Below are 14,683 nucleotides of genomic sequence, written 5' to 3' on the forward strand. Positions count from 1 at the left end.
GTTTGGAAAATTTCAGTGAGAAATTTTTGATAAAATATTTTTTTTTTTTTTGTTGATAAACTACATTGTTGTGGTCTATTATTTAATTATGTTTTAAATTTATGATTTATAATTATGTATTATATTATAATATAATAAATAAATATAATTTTTATACCCAGAAGTTAATCCTAAGAATAAAAGGTCCACAATATAAACAAAAAAATAGGATCACTTTTTGCATCCAGAAAAAATGACAGAATTAGAACGCTAGGGGCGTTAATTATCACATATTTATCACATTATCACATTTTTATTTATTGTTTCTTGAGAAAAACTTTTATGGTAAAAATATTGTGTTGTATTTCATTTTATAATAAATACATTTATTGATTTATGAATAAGTAGGGGGTCTAAATTTTTTTGTGAAGTTTGGTTGCAAAAGTGTGAAGTTTGAATGCAAAAATGTGAAGATAAAATGAGAAACCCTGTAATATGCTAATTTATTTTCCACATTGATTGAAGGAAGGCCATTTAACCACAGAACTACTGGCTAGGAATTTGACACTCCACTGTATTGGCCAGTTTAAACAAAAGACAAAAAAAAATAAAACAATAAGGTTTTATTTATTGTTTTTTATCAAGTGGCTATAAAGTAGTAGCATGCATAAAAATCAAAAACAGGAGCTTTACCAGTTTAAAAATATGAACCACATTCTTTGGTAGTTTTAAAACAAAAACAAAGCTTAACTACATAAACAAAAACAAAAGCTGGAAAACCTAAAACATTTTATATATTAAACTTGGAATATAGTTGTAGAGTAGAATAGCTGTTAAATTCAATCTAAAACTCAACTCTAAGACTCAATGTAGTGTTGTCCTAGGAAATAGAATTGCTTTCTGATCCCCTTTCATAGAAGCTCTAGAAAATCTAACTTAAATATTTTTAGAGCTGAAAATGGTCTTTCAACACTGACTTGGGTGGGTGGCATTGCTGTTACGGTTCTAGCCACATCACTAATAATCTTAGGATAAACAAGGATGGCTTCTTCTACAGTCAGTTTCAATGAGTGATCATAGTTTTTACTTCTTTAATTCCTTAAAAAACTCCTACTGGAATCTCTTTATTTGGACATTTTCTGGTCATTTATCTTTCACGCATATGCAACGTCGCTTTACTGTTGAAAGTTTCATTTTGTCCAAGTAGGAATCAAAGTCTAATTCTTCATTTGAAGAGGATGATCCTGAGTTAGCAGTGCTTAATGCTTCATCCAGTGGTGGTGTTTTAGGTAGTAATCTCTTCATGCAAACGGCAACATCATAAAGGGCCTTTTTTGAAGTATCAGTCTGGTCATCGCATAACAAAATTCAGCTCAGTGGATCAACATAAATAGCAGCAAACAAGATTTGATTATCCAGTATCAGATTCTCTCTTTTCTTCATTTAGGATACAATGCCAGCTATTAACCCTGCACTTTAGTTCAGGCAATATATCAAGCTCTTCCATTTCAAGAAGAATTTTCCAGGTGTTAAACCTTCAGATTTCAAACGCTTGGTGATAGTAAAGGGATTGGAAAGTAGATTTTCCAGTGCTTTTACTTGTGTCCACTGGCTTTCAGTTAATCAAATATTTTCATTGTCCAGTTCTTCAGAAAAGTCTTTTAGTTCAAGTAAACGCTTTACCATCAAAAAAGTGCTTCCCCAGCGTGTTGTTTGATCCAAAATGGCTCCTTTTCCTGCACATTTTTTCAAAATGGCATCTGTTTTAGAGCCCTGGCTGCAACAGTTACTCGCCTCAGTTTGCAGACCAGAGTAACTGCATGTTGATCTTTCAATTTATCTCTTATTGCAAGTTGCAGAGTATGAACAGCACAACGCATATGTTGAATAGTAGTACGCTTAGATGCTTCTTCAACAATGTTGTCCAAAATGTGACTATAATCTTTCTTTCACTTTCTGCAATAGTTGCAGAACTGTCTTCCTTAATATCTGTCACTTTCTTCATTTTCTCAATTGTGTTCAACATATTAGAAGCATTATCTGTCACAATACATAGACTGCTCCTTTTTTATTTCAAAATCTTCTAGAACATCCTTCACTAACTTCTGAAGATAGTGACTGGTGGGATGTGCCTTGGTGTCCTTTACTCTCAAGGTTCACATTTTTGTTTTTATCATTTTGATCATCAAATCTAACATTAATAGCAAAATATTTTACTCTGTGACGTGCATGCATCCATTTTTATGAAAACAAAATGTCCCTTCAGACCTTTTCGTAGTTCTTCCTTTTTACATTTGGCCTCTTCAATTATAAGTTTCTTTATACTTTTTCTTTCCAGAGAAACACCAAGTTTTTTAGCCATTTCTCGATTTAGGCCTAAAAAGGCTGGTTGTGAAAAGGATAGTAGTGCACTATTCTTTACTACCATTTCAATAATGTGTTTTTTTTTTCTGGTGTCGATGGTATGGTAACTTTGTCAGATATAAAGAATCTTCTTAGTTGTGTTTGGTCTCCAGTAGAATTCTGAACATTTTTTATCCCAGAAGTAGATGGAATATTTTCATTGATACTCTCATTCACAATCTCTAACACTTTAGGATGAAAACGCTGCAAGTGTCTTCAAATTTGATGCTCTTGTAGGTGCATTTTTGTTAGACCCACTGAAACTGCAAATTTTTGCATCACCTTGTTTTTCACCATCATCTTCAAGAATACATTGGCACACGTAATGTTTCTCATCACTTGATAATGTAAAGTGCTCATAAACAGCAGACTTTATCGTGTTTGTTGACAGACTTTTTGCCATTGTGAAGGGGGTACTGCTTTCACTAAAATATAAATATAAAATATGTTATACTAACTAGCACATTCTTTGATTTAAATACAAACATACACAGTCCTGCACTATTGCAAATATACATACAACACAGCACTACACACACAAATAAGCTATAGCCCTGCACTAAACCTAGACATAATTTGTACTATACAGAAAAACATGCACAAACATATATACTATACACACAACACAGCCCTACATTTTACATACACACAATATACACTATACACAAACATACACACAATATACACTATACACAAACATTCATACATTCCTGCACCATACACACAATATACACTATACACAAACATTCATACATTCCTGCACCATACACACAAACATACACATAGCCCTGCAGTTTTATCCAGAAACATGCGCACAGCCTTCCACCATAGTACACACATGCAGGCATGCAGTTTTAACATAAACATGAAAACTTACAGTTGAATCCAAAAAGCTGTTGCGCTGCTGCCTTTATCTTTGTTTGCTGATCTTCGGCTGAAAACAGGGCAGTGGGAGGCTCCAGGGGGGCCACTTAACCAACTTCCTAGTATTAGGCGGTGTGCAAAATGATGTTAAAGTTCAGCCCTGGATGGGAGCATATATGGAGAATGCAGACAGGACACCTGAACACACATCAGGCCATAGCACTCACCTACACTAATATCATTACACCTGTTTACTTGAAGTCTGGTTGTGTTATGGCAGCTTTGAAGCAGGAGCTTCTATTTTGCAAATCAGCCATTCAGGTCAGGTCAGTATAGGAGTGGAAATATAGATACTTGCTTCCTCCAACATTTTCCCCAGGCCCCTTCTGGGATTGATCTACACTATTTTGTGCCGCTGTACGTTTTTTCTAGCTGACAGGACTCTTTCCTGGCCAATATGACAGCTGTGTGGTCCAATGGTGTTTACACTTGAGTATTTTCATCTGTAGAGATGCATGTGGAACCTTCAGATGTTTGGAAATTGTTTAAAAGGATAAACCCAATTTGTGGTAGTCTGATTTTTTTCTGAGGTCTTGGGTGATTTTGTTTGATTTTACCATTTTTTTAGGCAAAAAGAAGAGGCATTGAGTTTGATGGTAGGCCTTAATCCCCCTAGCGGTATTCCTGATTGTACTGCTTTTTGTATGCAAATTTGGACAGATTTAGACCGCTAGGGAGGTTAACATACATCCATATGTTAACTCCAATGGAAATTGTCTAAAGCAGTGGTACCTAACCTTTTTTTGTATGAGGCTGCTGTTGACATTGGGATAAAGCTCGCAGACCACAATGCAAACAAACATTGAAGATGAATGTTTAAAACTGGAATAGTTTTAATTTTAAATTAAATTGAAATGTTTCTAGTTACTGTAACATACATCAAAAAAAAAAAAAAAAAAAAAAAAAGAGATGACAAATCAAGAATCCCTGCAATGGATACTTCCAGGGAAATCCAATTCATGTGTCGGAGAGCCAAAGGGTACACGTTCTTACTACTACATCTTCAGGACCAGTTGCCAACATCCTTCTGTTCCAGAGACATTGAAGGTCACAGAAGGTAAGTAGTCAGCTATGTGTAACAGGCAGCTCGCCAGCCCCTTAGTCCCTCATACTGCAGCGTCTGCAGATTTGACTCGAGGCAGTAGTGAGCACTACTGAGTGTCTCACCTTAGGCAGGGTTCCATGGCATGTGGAAGGGGTAACCACACAGCAAGCTCACTGCAACTCTGAACACAGTCTTGAAGTTTTGTGAACGTTAAGGGGCATCACACCACACAGACAGTACCCTAATGTTCATTGCCATGAGAGTGGCCCCCAAGGGGTCCCCAACATGTAAACTCAATTTGGGGACCCTGGTCTTGATATAACCCCCCATAATCAAAAAATAACCCTCATTGTTGTTGGGATTTTATGCTTGTTACTCCATATCTGGCAACTTGGTATGCTTACAGGGATTACATTTGGTTTAGTAGCAACTCTTAGGGTCCCTTCTGTACCCTGAAAATTTCACATTTCTATGATAATCAGTGAAGGAGATATGAGGTTTACATGGGGATAATGACAGAAGCATGAACTGAAGCACGAACAGAATCATGCTGCTGCTGGGATTATCTCACAGTAAAAGCAGCTCCCTCTGCTAGCAGCATGATCTCTATAGAGCAGGTATGTCAAACTCTGGCCCGCAACGTCTTTTTTTTTTTTGCCCCCAAATGAATCCTAAATATGAATAGGAGCTGGCCCGCCACTGCATTGAAATAGCGCCGCTACTACAATTCCCAGCATTACTCGTGTCTATAGACCAGCGGCCTCTCTGCCTATGCGTGGCCCAGCATTGGACTGCCACTCATAACATTAGGCCCTGCATTGGTCGCAGGGAATTTTAGTAGCGGTGCTATTTCAGTTTCAAGTTTGGCCCACAACTTTGTCTAAGTTTTTAATTTTGGCCTACTGTGTATTTGAGTTTGACACTCTTGCTATAGGGCACACTTAAAATGTATGTAAACTTGTGATCCACTGGAACTGTGATACGGTAAAAAAAAAAAAAAAAAAATGAAAAGACTTTACCCTTAGTGTGACTTCAGACTTCAACTATATGAATGTGTAATATTTGTGTGGATCTTCAAGGAATCTTTACCACCTAGTAAAATCCTATAATTATGTTTCAGTAAGAACTGCCAATTTTGGAGTCTACTTACAATGAAATGATTCTGAGATTTAAAGCGGAACTAAAGTGAAAAAAAAAAAAAATAATAAAAATCACACTTACCTTCAAATCTGCAGATCCCTCAATTGCGCTTGAGCTTTCCTCAATCAGGTCCCGCGCCATCCTGGAAATCCTCTTTGTCCTATAGCAGAGAGAATCAGGCGAAGCCATTTTCCGCCTTTTCCTTCCTTCTTTTGGGTGACGTGAGATCGGGTATGCGCAGAAGGAGTAGCGAAGGAAGTTCTGTGCTCCAAGATTCTGTGCCGCAGCAATCAAGACGAAAGAGGTGGGGCTTCACCTTTTTTTATTTATTTATTTATTTATCATGTTTTCTTTACAAAAATGGGTTGTCTACCCCTTTATGCAAAGTAAAAATTCTAGTTTAAATCTTTTTTGTATCTAAAGGCACACACGGAAGAAAGGTTCATTTTAATTGTGTCCGGTTTTCCATTGTGATCGAGAGTTTAAGAGTCCAGCTTAATTCCAATTCTTGTAGTTATTAAAATAATCAATCAAAAAAGAAGAAAAAAAAATTGTACATGTAAATGTACGCACACATTATATACTTTCTTACCTTTCAAATCTTGACTCCACATCAAAGTTGTCAACATTTAGAACTAAATCAACATTATTTTCAGCACTAATACTAGTCCTTGTTGTGGTATATACACTTAACTGAAATAGAAGAAAATAAATAATTTTTTAAAATAAAATAGCAAAATAAATAACATTTCAAACATTATTCTGAAAATTTGATCAACAAAAAAATGTAAAAAATAAACATTGCAATGTTACTTAAAGCGGAACTAAATGAGAAAAAAAAAATCTCACCTTTTCTTCCTCAGATCCTGCGATCCCTCGGGAGCTTTCCTGTATTGGGTCCTGCACCATCTTGGTATTTGATCTGCACCCCCCCCCCCACTCCCCCACCCTTTGAAGAAAAAGCTCCTTCTGTGCATGCCCTAATGTGCAGAAGGAGCAGTCAGAAGCCTCCTGGGATGTGTGAAGTGAGTATCACAGCATGAGGCTTTGTTTCCCCCCCCCCCCCACAAAAAAAAAAGAAGGTAATTTTTACCTTACTTAAAAGGGTTATCTATCTAGAAAAAAAAATATGTTTGGGTTCACTTTAAAAAATATATATTTTTTTCAAGTTACTCAAAAGATTTTTCAAACGTTGCTTTAAATCACAACACAATCCTCTACAGTTGGGTTAAGTCAGTCTTAAGCCAGATTCACTGAAAAGTGAAAGTGAATGAAAGTGTATCCTCTCCATCCTTGGAGAGCTTTAGCAAATCATACCCAATATGTCTGTAGGTGCTCTCCAGCTAAGGACAGAAACTGAGACTACTATTATTGCACCAATCATCTCTGATCAGATAAGCAAAATGTTATTATTCATTCTTTCTTAATTCTTTGTACATTTTATCACCTTCGTGCTAGTGCAAAAATCAAATAATTGCATGGAGTGTTTGGAGATCTTCAAGTTCTCATCAATAAAATTTAGGATATGAAACCCCCAGCAAAAGATGATAGATTTGTTCATGTTCACATATTTTGATCACTAGTTTGCAGAGTTCTCCACTTTGTTTCATACATTATAGTGTGCAATCTACATTTTTCTGGGATGCTTGTCAATGGATTCAGCTTTCAGCATGTAAGAGATCATTGGCAAATATATAACTACCGTATTTTTCGGACCCGGACCATAAGACGCACTTTTTTTCCCCCAGAAGTGGGGGGAAAAAGTCCCTGCATCTTATGGTCCAAATGTATCAAAATGTATCCTTCCCAGCTGCTGTCCCGTCCCGTCTCCTGTTCAGCGCGGCCAGAGTGACTGTCTGGATACGGGAGTTTGTATTCAATCCAATACAAAATGAGCGTTTGAATTTACCAGTTATGTACTTTGTATTAATTTTATAATATTTTGGATTGGATTGGATACACGAGTTTGTATCCAATCCAATACAAAATATGAATTTGAATTTACCAATTACATACTTTGTATTTATTTTGTATTATTTTGTATTGGATTGGATACAGGAGTTTGTATCAATCCAATACAAAATGTGTTTGAATAAGTTTGAATTTGAATTTCCTGCACACGCGCCGACGTCATCGCTGAGGGACACACACGCACGGAGAAGCCAGTCGGCTTTTTTTTCTCCGCCGGCCGGCTTCTTGTCTTAGAAGGCACCCGAGACGCTGGAAGGGGAACGATGCTGGATGATCAGCAAGACCAGGTAAGAAGCCGGCCGGCATCTTCTTCTCCGCCGGCCGGTATCTTCTTCTTCGGAACAGAAGATGCCGGCCGGCTTCTTACCTGGTCCCGCTGGTTCTCTGAGAAGGCAACCGACGCTGGAGAGGGAGATCGACGCAGGAGGACGACGCTGGAACACGAACACGACGCTGGATGAGCACAGCGGGACCAGGTAAGTGATGATTTTAACATAGGGAGAAAAGTTCGGGGTTATCGAAAATAGTAACTTTTTTTTAGCCCGTACCAAGGTCGGGCTTATCGGTCAGGTGGTTAAATACTGGCAATTATACTTTAAAGTAAAATCTTCTAACAAAGAAAAAGGTATGATTGTTTTTTTATACACTGATCAATTCATGAGCATTTATACTTGAGGATTTACATCATCCCAACCCAAGCAATAAAAAGGGTAGATGACTCCAAACCTGGAAGAAGGCGAGGGAAAAATTTTAGTAGCAGGGAAGTAGCAGGGAAGAGAACATATTAGCACTTATACATAAAACAGTATTTTTTATTAAAGTATTATACTTACTTGCAATTTGGGCCTCTTTGAGAGGTATGGTTTGATGCAGTTATCACTGTGGCTTTCACAAGGTTTTGTGTAGACAATGCCATACATCACCCAGCAGGTATGAACCACATATACAATAAATACCCCAATAACTAGGGTGGTGAAGGAGCTTCTGTTTAGCATTGTAGAAGTAGAAAGTAGCAGGAAAACAAGCTGGAAACCAAAACTATATGAGAATGCATAGACCTAAAAAACAGATATGTTCAGAGTTAGAAATGTGCCATTTAAAACCAACATTAACAAACAAACAATTCTTAAAAGCCAACTTTAAAAAGACACAGGAAAACATAGGAATCTGTTGTATACCAATCTTAATTTATTTCAAGGCTACATTGATAAAAATAGGTGGATGCAATAAAGAAGCCAATACCAGTAGTAAAATTGTGGACCCAATACCTAGAGTGTAATCCCAATCAGTACACAGTGACATGGGTACCTGTCCAAAAACCTGATCAACTCAATACACACTTCCAAGCCCATTGAATAGGAACAAATGCCAAGCGTGAAAATGATGTTTAAATGCCCCTTGGCACTCAAACTCACAGGACACGATTCTGAAATCCTTTTTCGTAGAACTATTCCTTTAACGTTCATTCAGTGTTTATGGGCTGAAGAATGGCAGTTGTTCAACAGGGAAATCATATCAAACCAAGCTGGATGTTGCTTTTTTGGTTTTACACTGAGCTACCCCTGCTAATATCACACACTCCATTTTCCTTGCATCTTGAACTACACACTGCAAACATTCTCTCCAGACCGGGAATTAAAGAAAACCTGTATAAAAAAAAAGAAATGGTAGCTGTCACTGCTTTTTTTAAACCCTTTTCTAAATCCATAGATTTAAATAGAACAAAACTCAAATATAATACATAACGGGTTTTAAATAGTCAGGCCAGCCTGATCTAGTGTTTTTTCTGTGTGTTAGAGGTCGTCCCATTTTAATGCCCCTAATCACTTGTACCCCAGTATGATTTTTTTTTTATCATAAGGGCCCATTTAAAAGTGTTCTTTCACATTAGTTTGTGGTTAAAATTTCAACCAAGATTTTTCTTTAAGCTGGTTGGGAAGAAATTGTAGGTGGGAGGCAGACCCCGTGTTGTGACCTAACGCTTCAATAACCCAAAAACAACTAGAGAGGTTAGAACTAGGGCCCATGCCAAGGCTGCCTTTCTCCCTATACAAATCTGTCAGTTGGTACGACGTATCTTTGATCACTATAAGAGCTACATATGCTACATCTTTAAAGCACAACTAAATCTTGCTATACTAATATGTCCCATACCCTGTGGTATCTTGGCCACCATTGCTAAACTGTGCATGTGAAGCTCAACAGTTTAACAGAGCAATCAGACAGGAATAAATGCTTATTGTAGAGGGAACATCACTTGTCCCTTTCTGAAATAAAGCCTTGTCTTATCAAAAATTTAAGTTCCACTTTAATATTCAACACACTTATTATGGAGTCAACCTAAGGGTCACCCGCTGTTCTATGTGGTTCAATCCACTTGGAATCCACATGGAAGAAAGAGGAAAGAGCCACATGGTGTACACCGGCCAAACACCAGGAAGCTATCAGTTGCTAAAGAAGACATTGCTGTAGCTCATAAAGTGGGAACCTGTGACCAAGGATGACATTTGGCTGTTTTTGGGCTTGGTGATTCTGCAGAGAGTTGTGGGCAAACCCGTGCAGAAATGGTACTGGTCCAAGAACAAAATGATTGCCACTCCATTCTTTGGCACAGTCATGCCAGAATACCGCTTTTCCCTCATCATGAAGTACCTGCACTTCGCAAACAATGAAGAATTTGATGAGACGACCCATCCTGCACCAAAATTCAAGAAAATTTGGGAAGTGTCTCAGATGATTCTACAAAATTTCCAGCAAACCTATGTGCTAGAAAGAGATGTCAGCATTGATGAAAGTCTAATGGCTTATAAGGGGAGGCTCAGCTGGGTGCAGTACATTGCGTCAAAAAGGGCATGATTTGGCGTAAAGACCTATATGCTGTGCAAATCCTCATCTGGCTACATCTGGAATACAGTACTGTACACTGGAAAAGGGACACAGTTCAACCCCAGATACAGCCATTATGGATTGGCAACATCTTCAGTGCTATTCCTCATTGAGCCATTGCTAGGTCTGGGCCATAGTTCTCCCCAGAGGTTTATAGCCAGTTGCTCCGCCCGGCTGATTTGAACAACCCGCCCAGCTCTGGGCAGCGCTCATCCTCGGATGCACGGATCTCAGTGAGGCTGCTCTGTGTCATCCGTTCAGAGGATTGCTGCCGATGAGAGGTGAGCACACACAGTTCAACCTTCATGTGAAGGAGACACAGGCAGCCCCGCCCCCATCTCATAGCACAAGCTCAGATTTCTGTTTAAAAAACTTCTGCTTGTGAAATGTATCCACCTCTACCTGTGTGTGTGAATTCTGCATCCTCACAGCTCAGTGTGTACAAACCTCCATATCTCCTAAACTGAATGTCACAATGACCTGTAATTTTCAGGGTGTACAGGGGACCCTCATAGATACTAGTTATTACAATTTCAGGCTCCCAGATTTAAAGAATTTCAAGATATGGGTGTCACAAATGTAAAAAAATATGAAAATTGAGCTTTGGGGTTGCTGTTTCAGAGGAAAGTGCAACTAGGAGTCCTAAATTGAAAGTGCAAATTGGGGACCCCCGAGCCACTAACATTGCATTGGGGTGGAGCCCCTAAATATATACCTACCTGTCACAAATCTATCCCTTTGAAACTACTGTCTGGTTCTTTTCTTTGAAGCCCAATTTCTCTGAGGTGGGGGTACAAAACTGAAAATATAGGTGCAAGTGGCAGGCACATTCTCCCCTTACAATCTCATTACTACAGCATCATTAGAACATAAAACACTCTGCCCATTACAATGGGCTTCCCTGCCCTGTTACACATTCCTGTCCACTTATCTAACAGTTTTTGTTTTGAAGGTGGGATCACAGCGAGTTTGTTAGGCTGCAGAATATGACAAGCAGCTTTTACACTCACACAGCTATCACACTGCGCTGCCGATGACATTACACACTGTGGATAAACTTCACAGACAGTGATTTTATATAGAATATGGGCAGTGATGAGAGGGAGTCACTGTCTGTCTTGTCCCCATCTGATATCACATGCATGATGCTATTAAAGCATCGCCACATTTTTAACATTATATTAAAGAGTGATTTTCTCTAGTATGTAATGGAAAAATGTGCGTTTTTTGTTTTTACACTTTTGTGGAGAGGACCCTTCAGTCTTCACTTCCATTTCGGTAAAGACCAAAGGGGAGATCCGCAGCCTCCTGGGATATTTGTGTCACATATCCCAAGAGGCTCTGCACTGCTCCTTGTGTGCATGCACCTTCAGAGGATTTCTTATAATGTAACAAAAAAAAGTGTTCAATCTAATGCATGCGCAGTGCAAGGCAGCATTGGACGTACAAGTGAGCATCAGAGAAAAGGTGGAAGCTGAGCCAGCATGGGCCTGCTGGGCTAAATTTGTAAAAGAATCAAGTGAAAAAAAAATGTTTTCACAAAAGTTCACTTTAACTAAATTTAGACACAAGAGCACATCTGAAGTTGGGCTGAATTCACACCGGCAGTAAGGTTACCTTTGTCCATTCCTCATTCCAGGAACCACTGCTGCTTTAAAAACTTCTAGCTCTGAAAAAGCCCTGCACTTACCGCCTGTTACCAATCCTAGGTGCCTAGCATTTACCGCCTGTTACCAATCCTAGGTGCCCAGCACTTACCGCCTGTTACCAATCCTAGGTGCCCAGCACTTACCGCCTGTTACCAATCCTAGGGGCCTAGCACCTACCCTCTGTTATCAATCCTAGGTGCCCAGCACTTATGGCCTGTTACCAATCCTAGGTGCCTAGCAGTTGCCAGAAGTCACTCAGAGGGGGTAAATGTTTTTTGCTGCTAATATGAGCTAAGCCTAACTTGTTACACCACATTCATTATACTATTACACTACTACAAAGGATTACACTCTTAAAACTTAGAACACTAGTAAGTTGGGTCACAATACACGGCATAGGACAGTTGTGGCAAAATACATAGAATAGAAAAATTTGATATACTAACGGGGCAGGCATTACAAAGTTGTAACAAATAATAGGGAGAAGGTAGAACACTGAAACAATAAGAGGTTACTGGATACCCATGGCATAAAAAACTGGGAGCACTAAATTTGCCGTGTTTTGCCACACTCCCTTTTTTTTACCACCCGGCTACAGCTTCCTACCACTCGGCTGAAAAAAATTTCTGGGGAGAACACTGAGGGCTATTGTGTCACAACTGACAATTTCTACACCTCTCCTGAGCTTTATGAGTACCTTCTGCAACACAGAACAGATGCCTATGGAACCGTTAGGGCTAACCGGCGCAACCTGCCAGCACTGTTTGCAAAAGGGAAGCTGAAGACAGGAGAAATTGTTGCCTGGCAGAAAGGAAAGATAATGGCCCTGCGATGGAGTGACAAGAAAGATGTGTGCCTGATGAGTACTGTCCATGATGCCTCCACCGTTCTGGTACACACAAAACGTGGGAAAGAAGTGATGAAGCCACAGGTAGTGATTGACTACATCAACACCATGGGAGGTGTCGACAGAGCTGACCAAGCCATGACATGACATGACCCAGCGATGAGGAAACAGCAAAGGAAGTACTACAAGAAGATTTTCAGGCATCTAGTTGAGCAGGGTCTATGGAATGCCTACATTCTGTACAAATAAAATAGTCACAGGCCTGTGAATCATTCAGACTTCATTTTGCAAGTTTCCAAATCCATAGTTAAGAACCACTAAACATCATCAGTGGCTATATATAGACCTGGAAGTCGTGCTTCCACCGTTGTCAACCCAGAACGCCTGACTGGTCGTCACTTCATTGAATACATGCCACGAACCCAGAAGAAGGCGGCATCTACAAGGATGTGCGTGGTTTGCTGCTCAAAGACGGAAGAAACGCAAGGAAACCAGGTTCTACTGTCCTGACTGGGATGTTGGACTTTGTGCAGCACCCTGCTTCAAAATCTACCACACCCCTGGTGTCTACTAAAAATGTAAAAAAAATTTTTTTCTAAAATCTGCATTTAATTTATCTTAATATTTATCAATAATATTGGGATGTTGGACTTTGTGCAGCACCCTGCTTCAAAATCTACCACACCCGGGATGTCTACTAAAAATGTAAAAAAAAATTTTTTCTAAAATCTGCATTAAATTTATCTTAATATCAATAATATTGCACCCTTGTTTGAAAAATTTCAGATGAGAAATTTTTGATAAATTACACTGTTGTGGTTTATTATTTCATTATTTTTTATAATATGATTTACAATTATGTATTATAATTATAAAATAATAAATAAATATAAATAATATACCAGGGAGTTAATCCTAAGAATTACAGGCCCACAATATAAACAAATATTTCTATGCAAAGAAAAATAGGATCACTTTTTGCATCAAAAAACTGACAGAATTAGAACGCTAGGGGGTTAATTATTATGAAATGACTTGAATTACCTGTTTCCTTACTGGGGTATTTTATCCACCAGGTTTCACAAAAATGTTTAAACATGCATTTTATGCCTGAAAATAAGAGTGGGACAAGCCGGGAAAGGATGTAAAAGTAGGAAAAGGATTCATAGTCTCCTGGGGAAGAACAGTTCTAAAGGCATAATAATAAATAATATTAAAATAATAAAGGGATATTGAATGTAGTCCAACCAAGCGGTCCAGACAGCCAAGAACTTTAATAAAAGAAGAGATAAAATGATGCAAATATATATATCAATAGCGTTCAAGTTCCGAAGCCACATGGGAGGATACAAAGTGGGAGTAGGGCTTCACTCCGCCAAATCTCAGGAAGAAGTATACATCTCCAAATCCCTTATCTCTAGCCACCACCTAAAAGCGTAGGGAGGCTCCAAACATAGGGGAAAGAGAGGACACTTAGCGATGGAAAGCAGTGGTAAATGAGTCAATATGAGACCTCCAGAAAACATACCTCTATCCCAGACCCACAAGAAGTGCTGTAAAGACAGTCTGGTAGGTCATTTTTACCACATTTTTACATCCAAACCAGGAAATAGGAAGGTGCTTAGAAGTATCTAACATAAACATCAGTTGTGAAAGAGTGGTGGATAATTGACCTGGTACAACTCCCAATATGAGGGCGCCAGATGAACTTCCAGATACATGTGTGTACTCTATGCACACATTATGTTAACCTTACGACATTTTTTTGTACTTCTTTTTCACCACACTAGTTGATAAGGAAACATTTACCCTTTCTACAATTTTTAATGTATGACAAAT

The 14,683-nt window shown here is 38.7% G+C and overlaps 1 protein-coding gene and 1 long non-coding RNA gene across 6 annotated transcripts in view; both read right to left on the bottom strand.

The window, feature by feature from the left end:
* Nucleotides 1-14,683, bottom strand: part of CLPTM1L (CLPTM1 like) — a 98,187-nt gene that overhangs the window by 81,980 nt on the left and 1,524 nt on the right. For 2 of the 5 annotated variants that reach the window (XM_072411980.1, XM_072411977.1), the window contains exons 2-3: nt 8,296-8,520; nt 6,084-6,184 (exon numbers count right to left, since the gene is read on the bottom strand). In XM_072411980.1, coding sequence (XP_072268081.1) covers nt 6,084-6,184; nt 8,296-8,457 — 263 coding nt within the window. In that variant the 5' untranslated portion in view covers nt 8,458-8,520. Of the gene's footprint in view, nt 1-6,083; nt 6,185-8,295; nt 8,521-8,877; nt 9,088-14,683 lie in introns of those variants that run through there. The other 3 variants (XM_072411978.1, XM_072411979.1, XM_072411981.1) reach the window with 3 other exon arrangements.
* LOC140331194 (uncharacterized) lies at nt 588-6,077 on the bottom strand. The gene is made up of 2 exons (XR_011920875.1): nt 3,260-6,077; nt 588-2,807 (listed from the first exon to the last, which is right to left on the bottom strand). It is a non-coding gene; the product is annotated as an uncharacterized lncRNA (long non-coding RNA).

The sequence above is a fragment of the Pyxicephalus adspersus genome, chromosome 5 (genome assembly GCF_032062135.1).
Source record: "Pyxicephalus adspersus chromosome 5, UCB_Pads_2.0, whole genome shotgun sequence".
Classification (NCBI taxonomy): domain Eukaryota; kingdom Metazoa; phylum Chordata; class Amphibia; order Anura; family Pyxicephalidae; genus Pyxicephalus; species Pyxicephalus adspersus.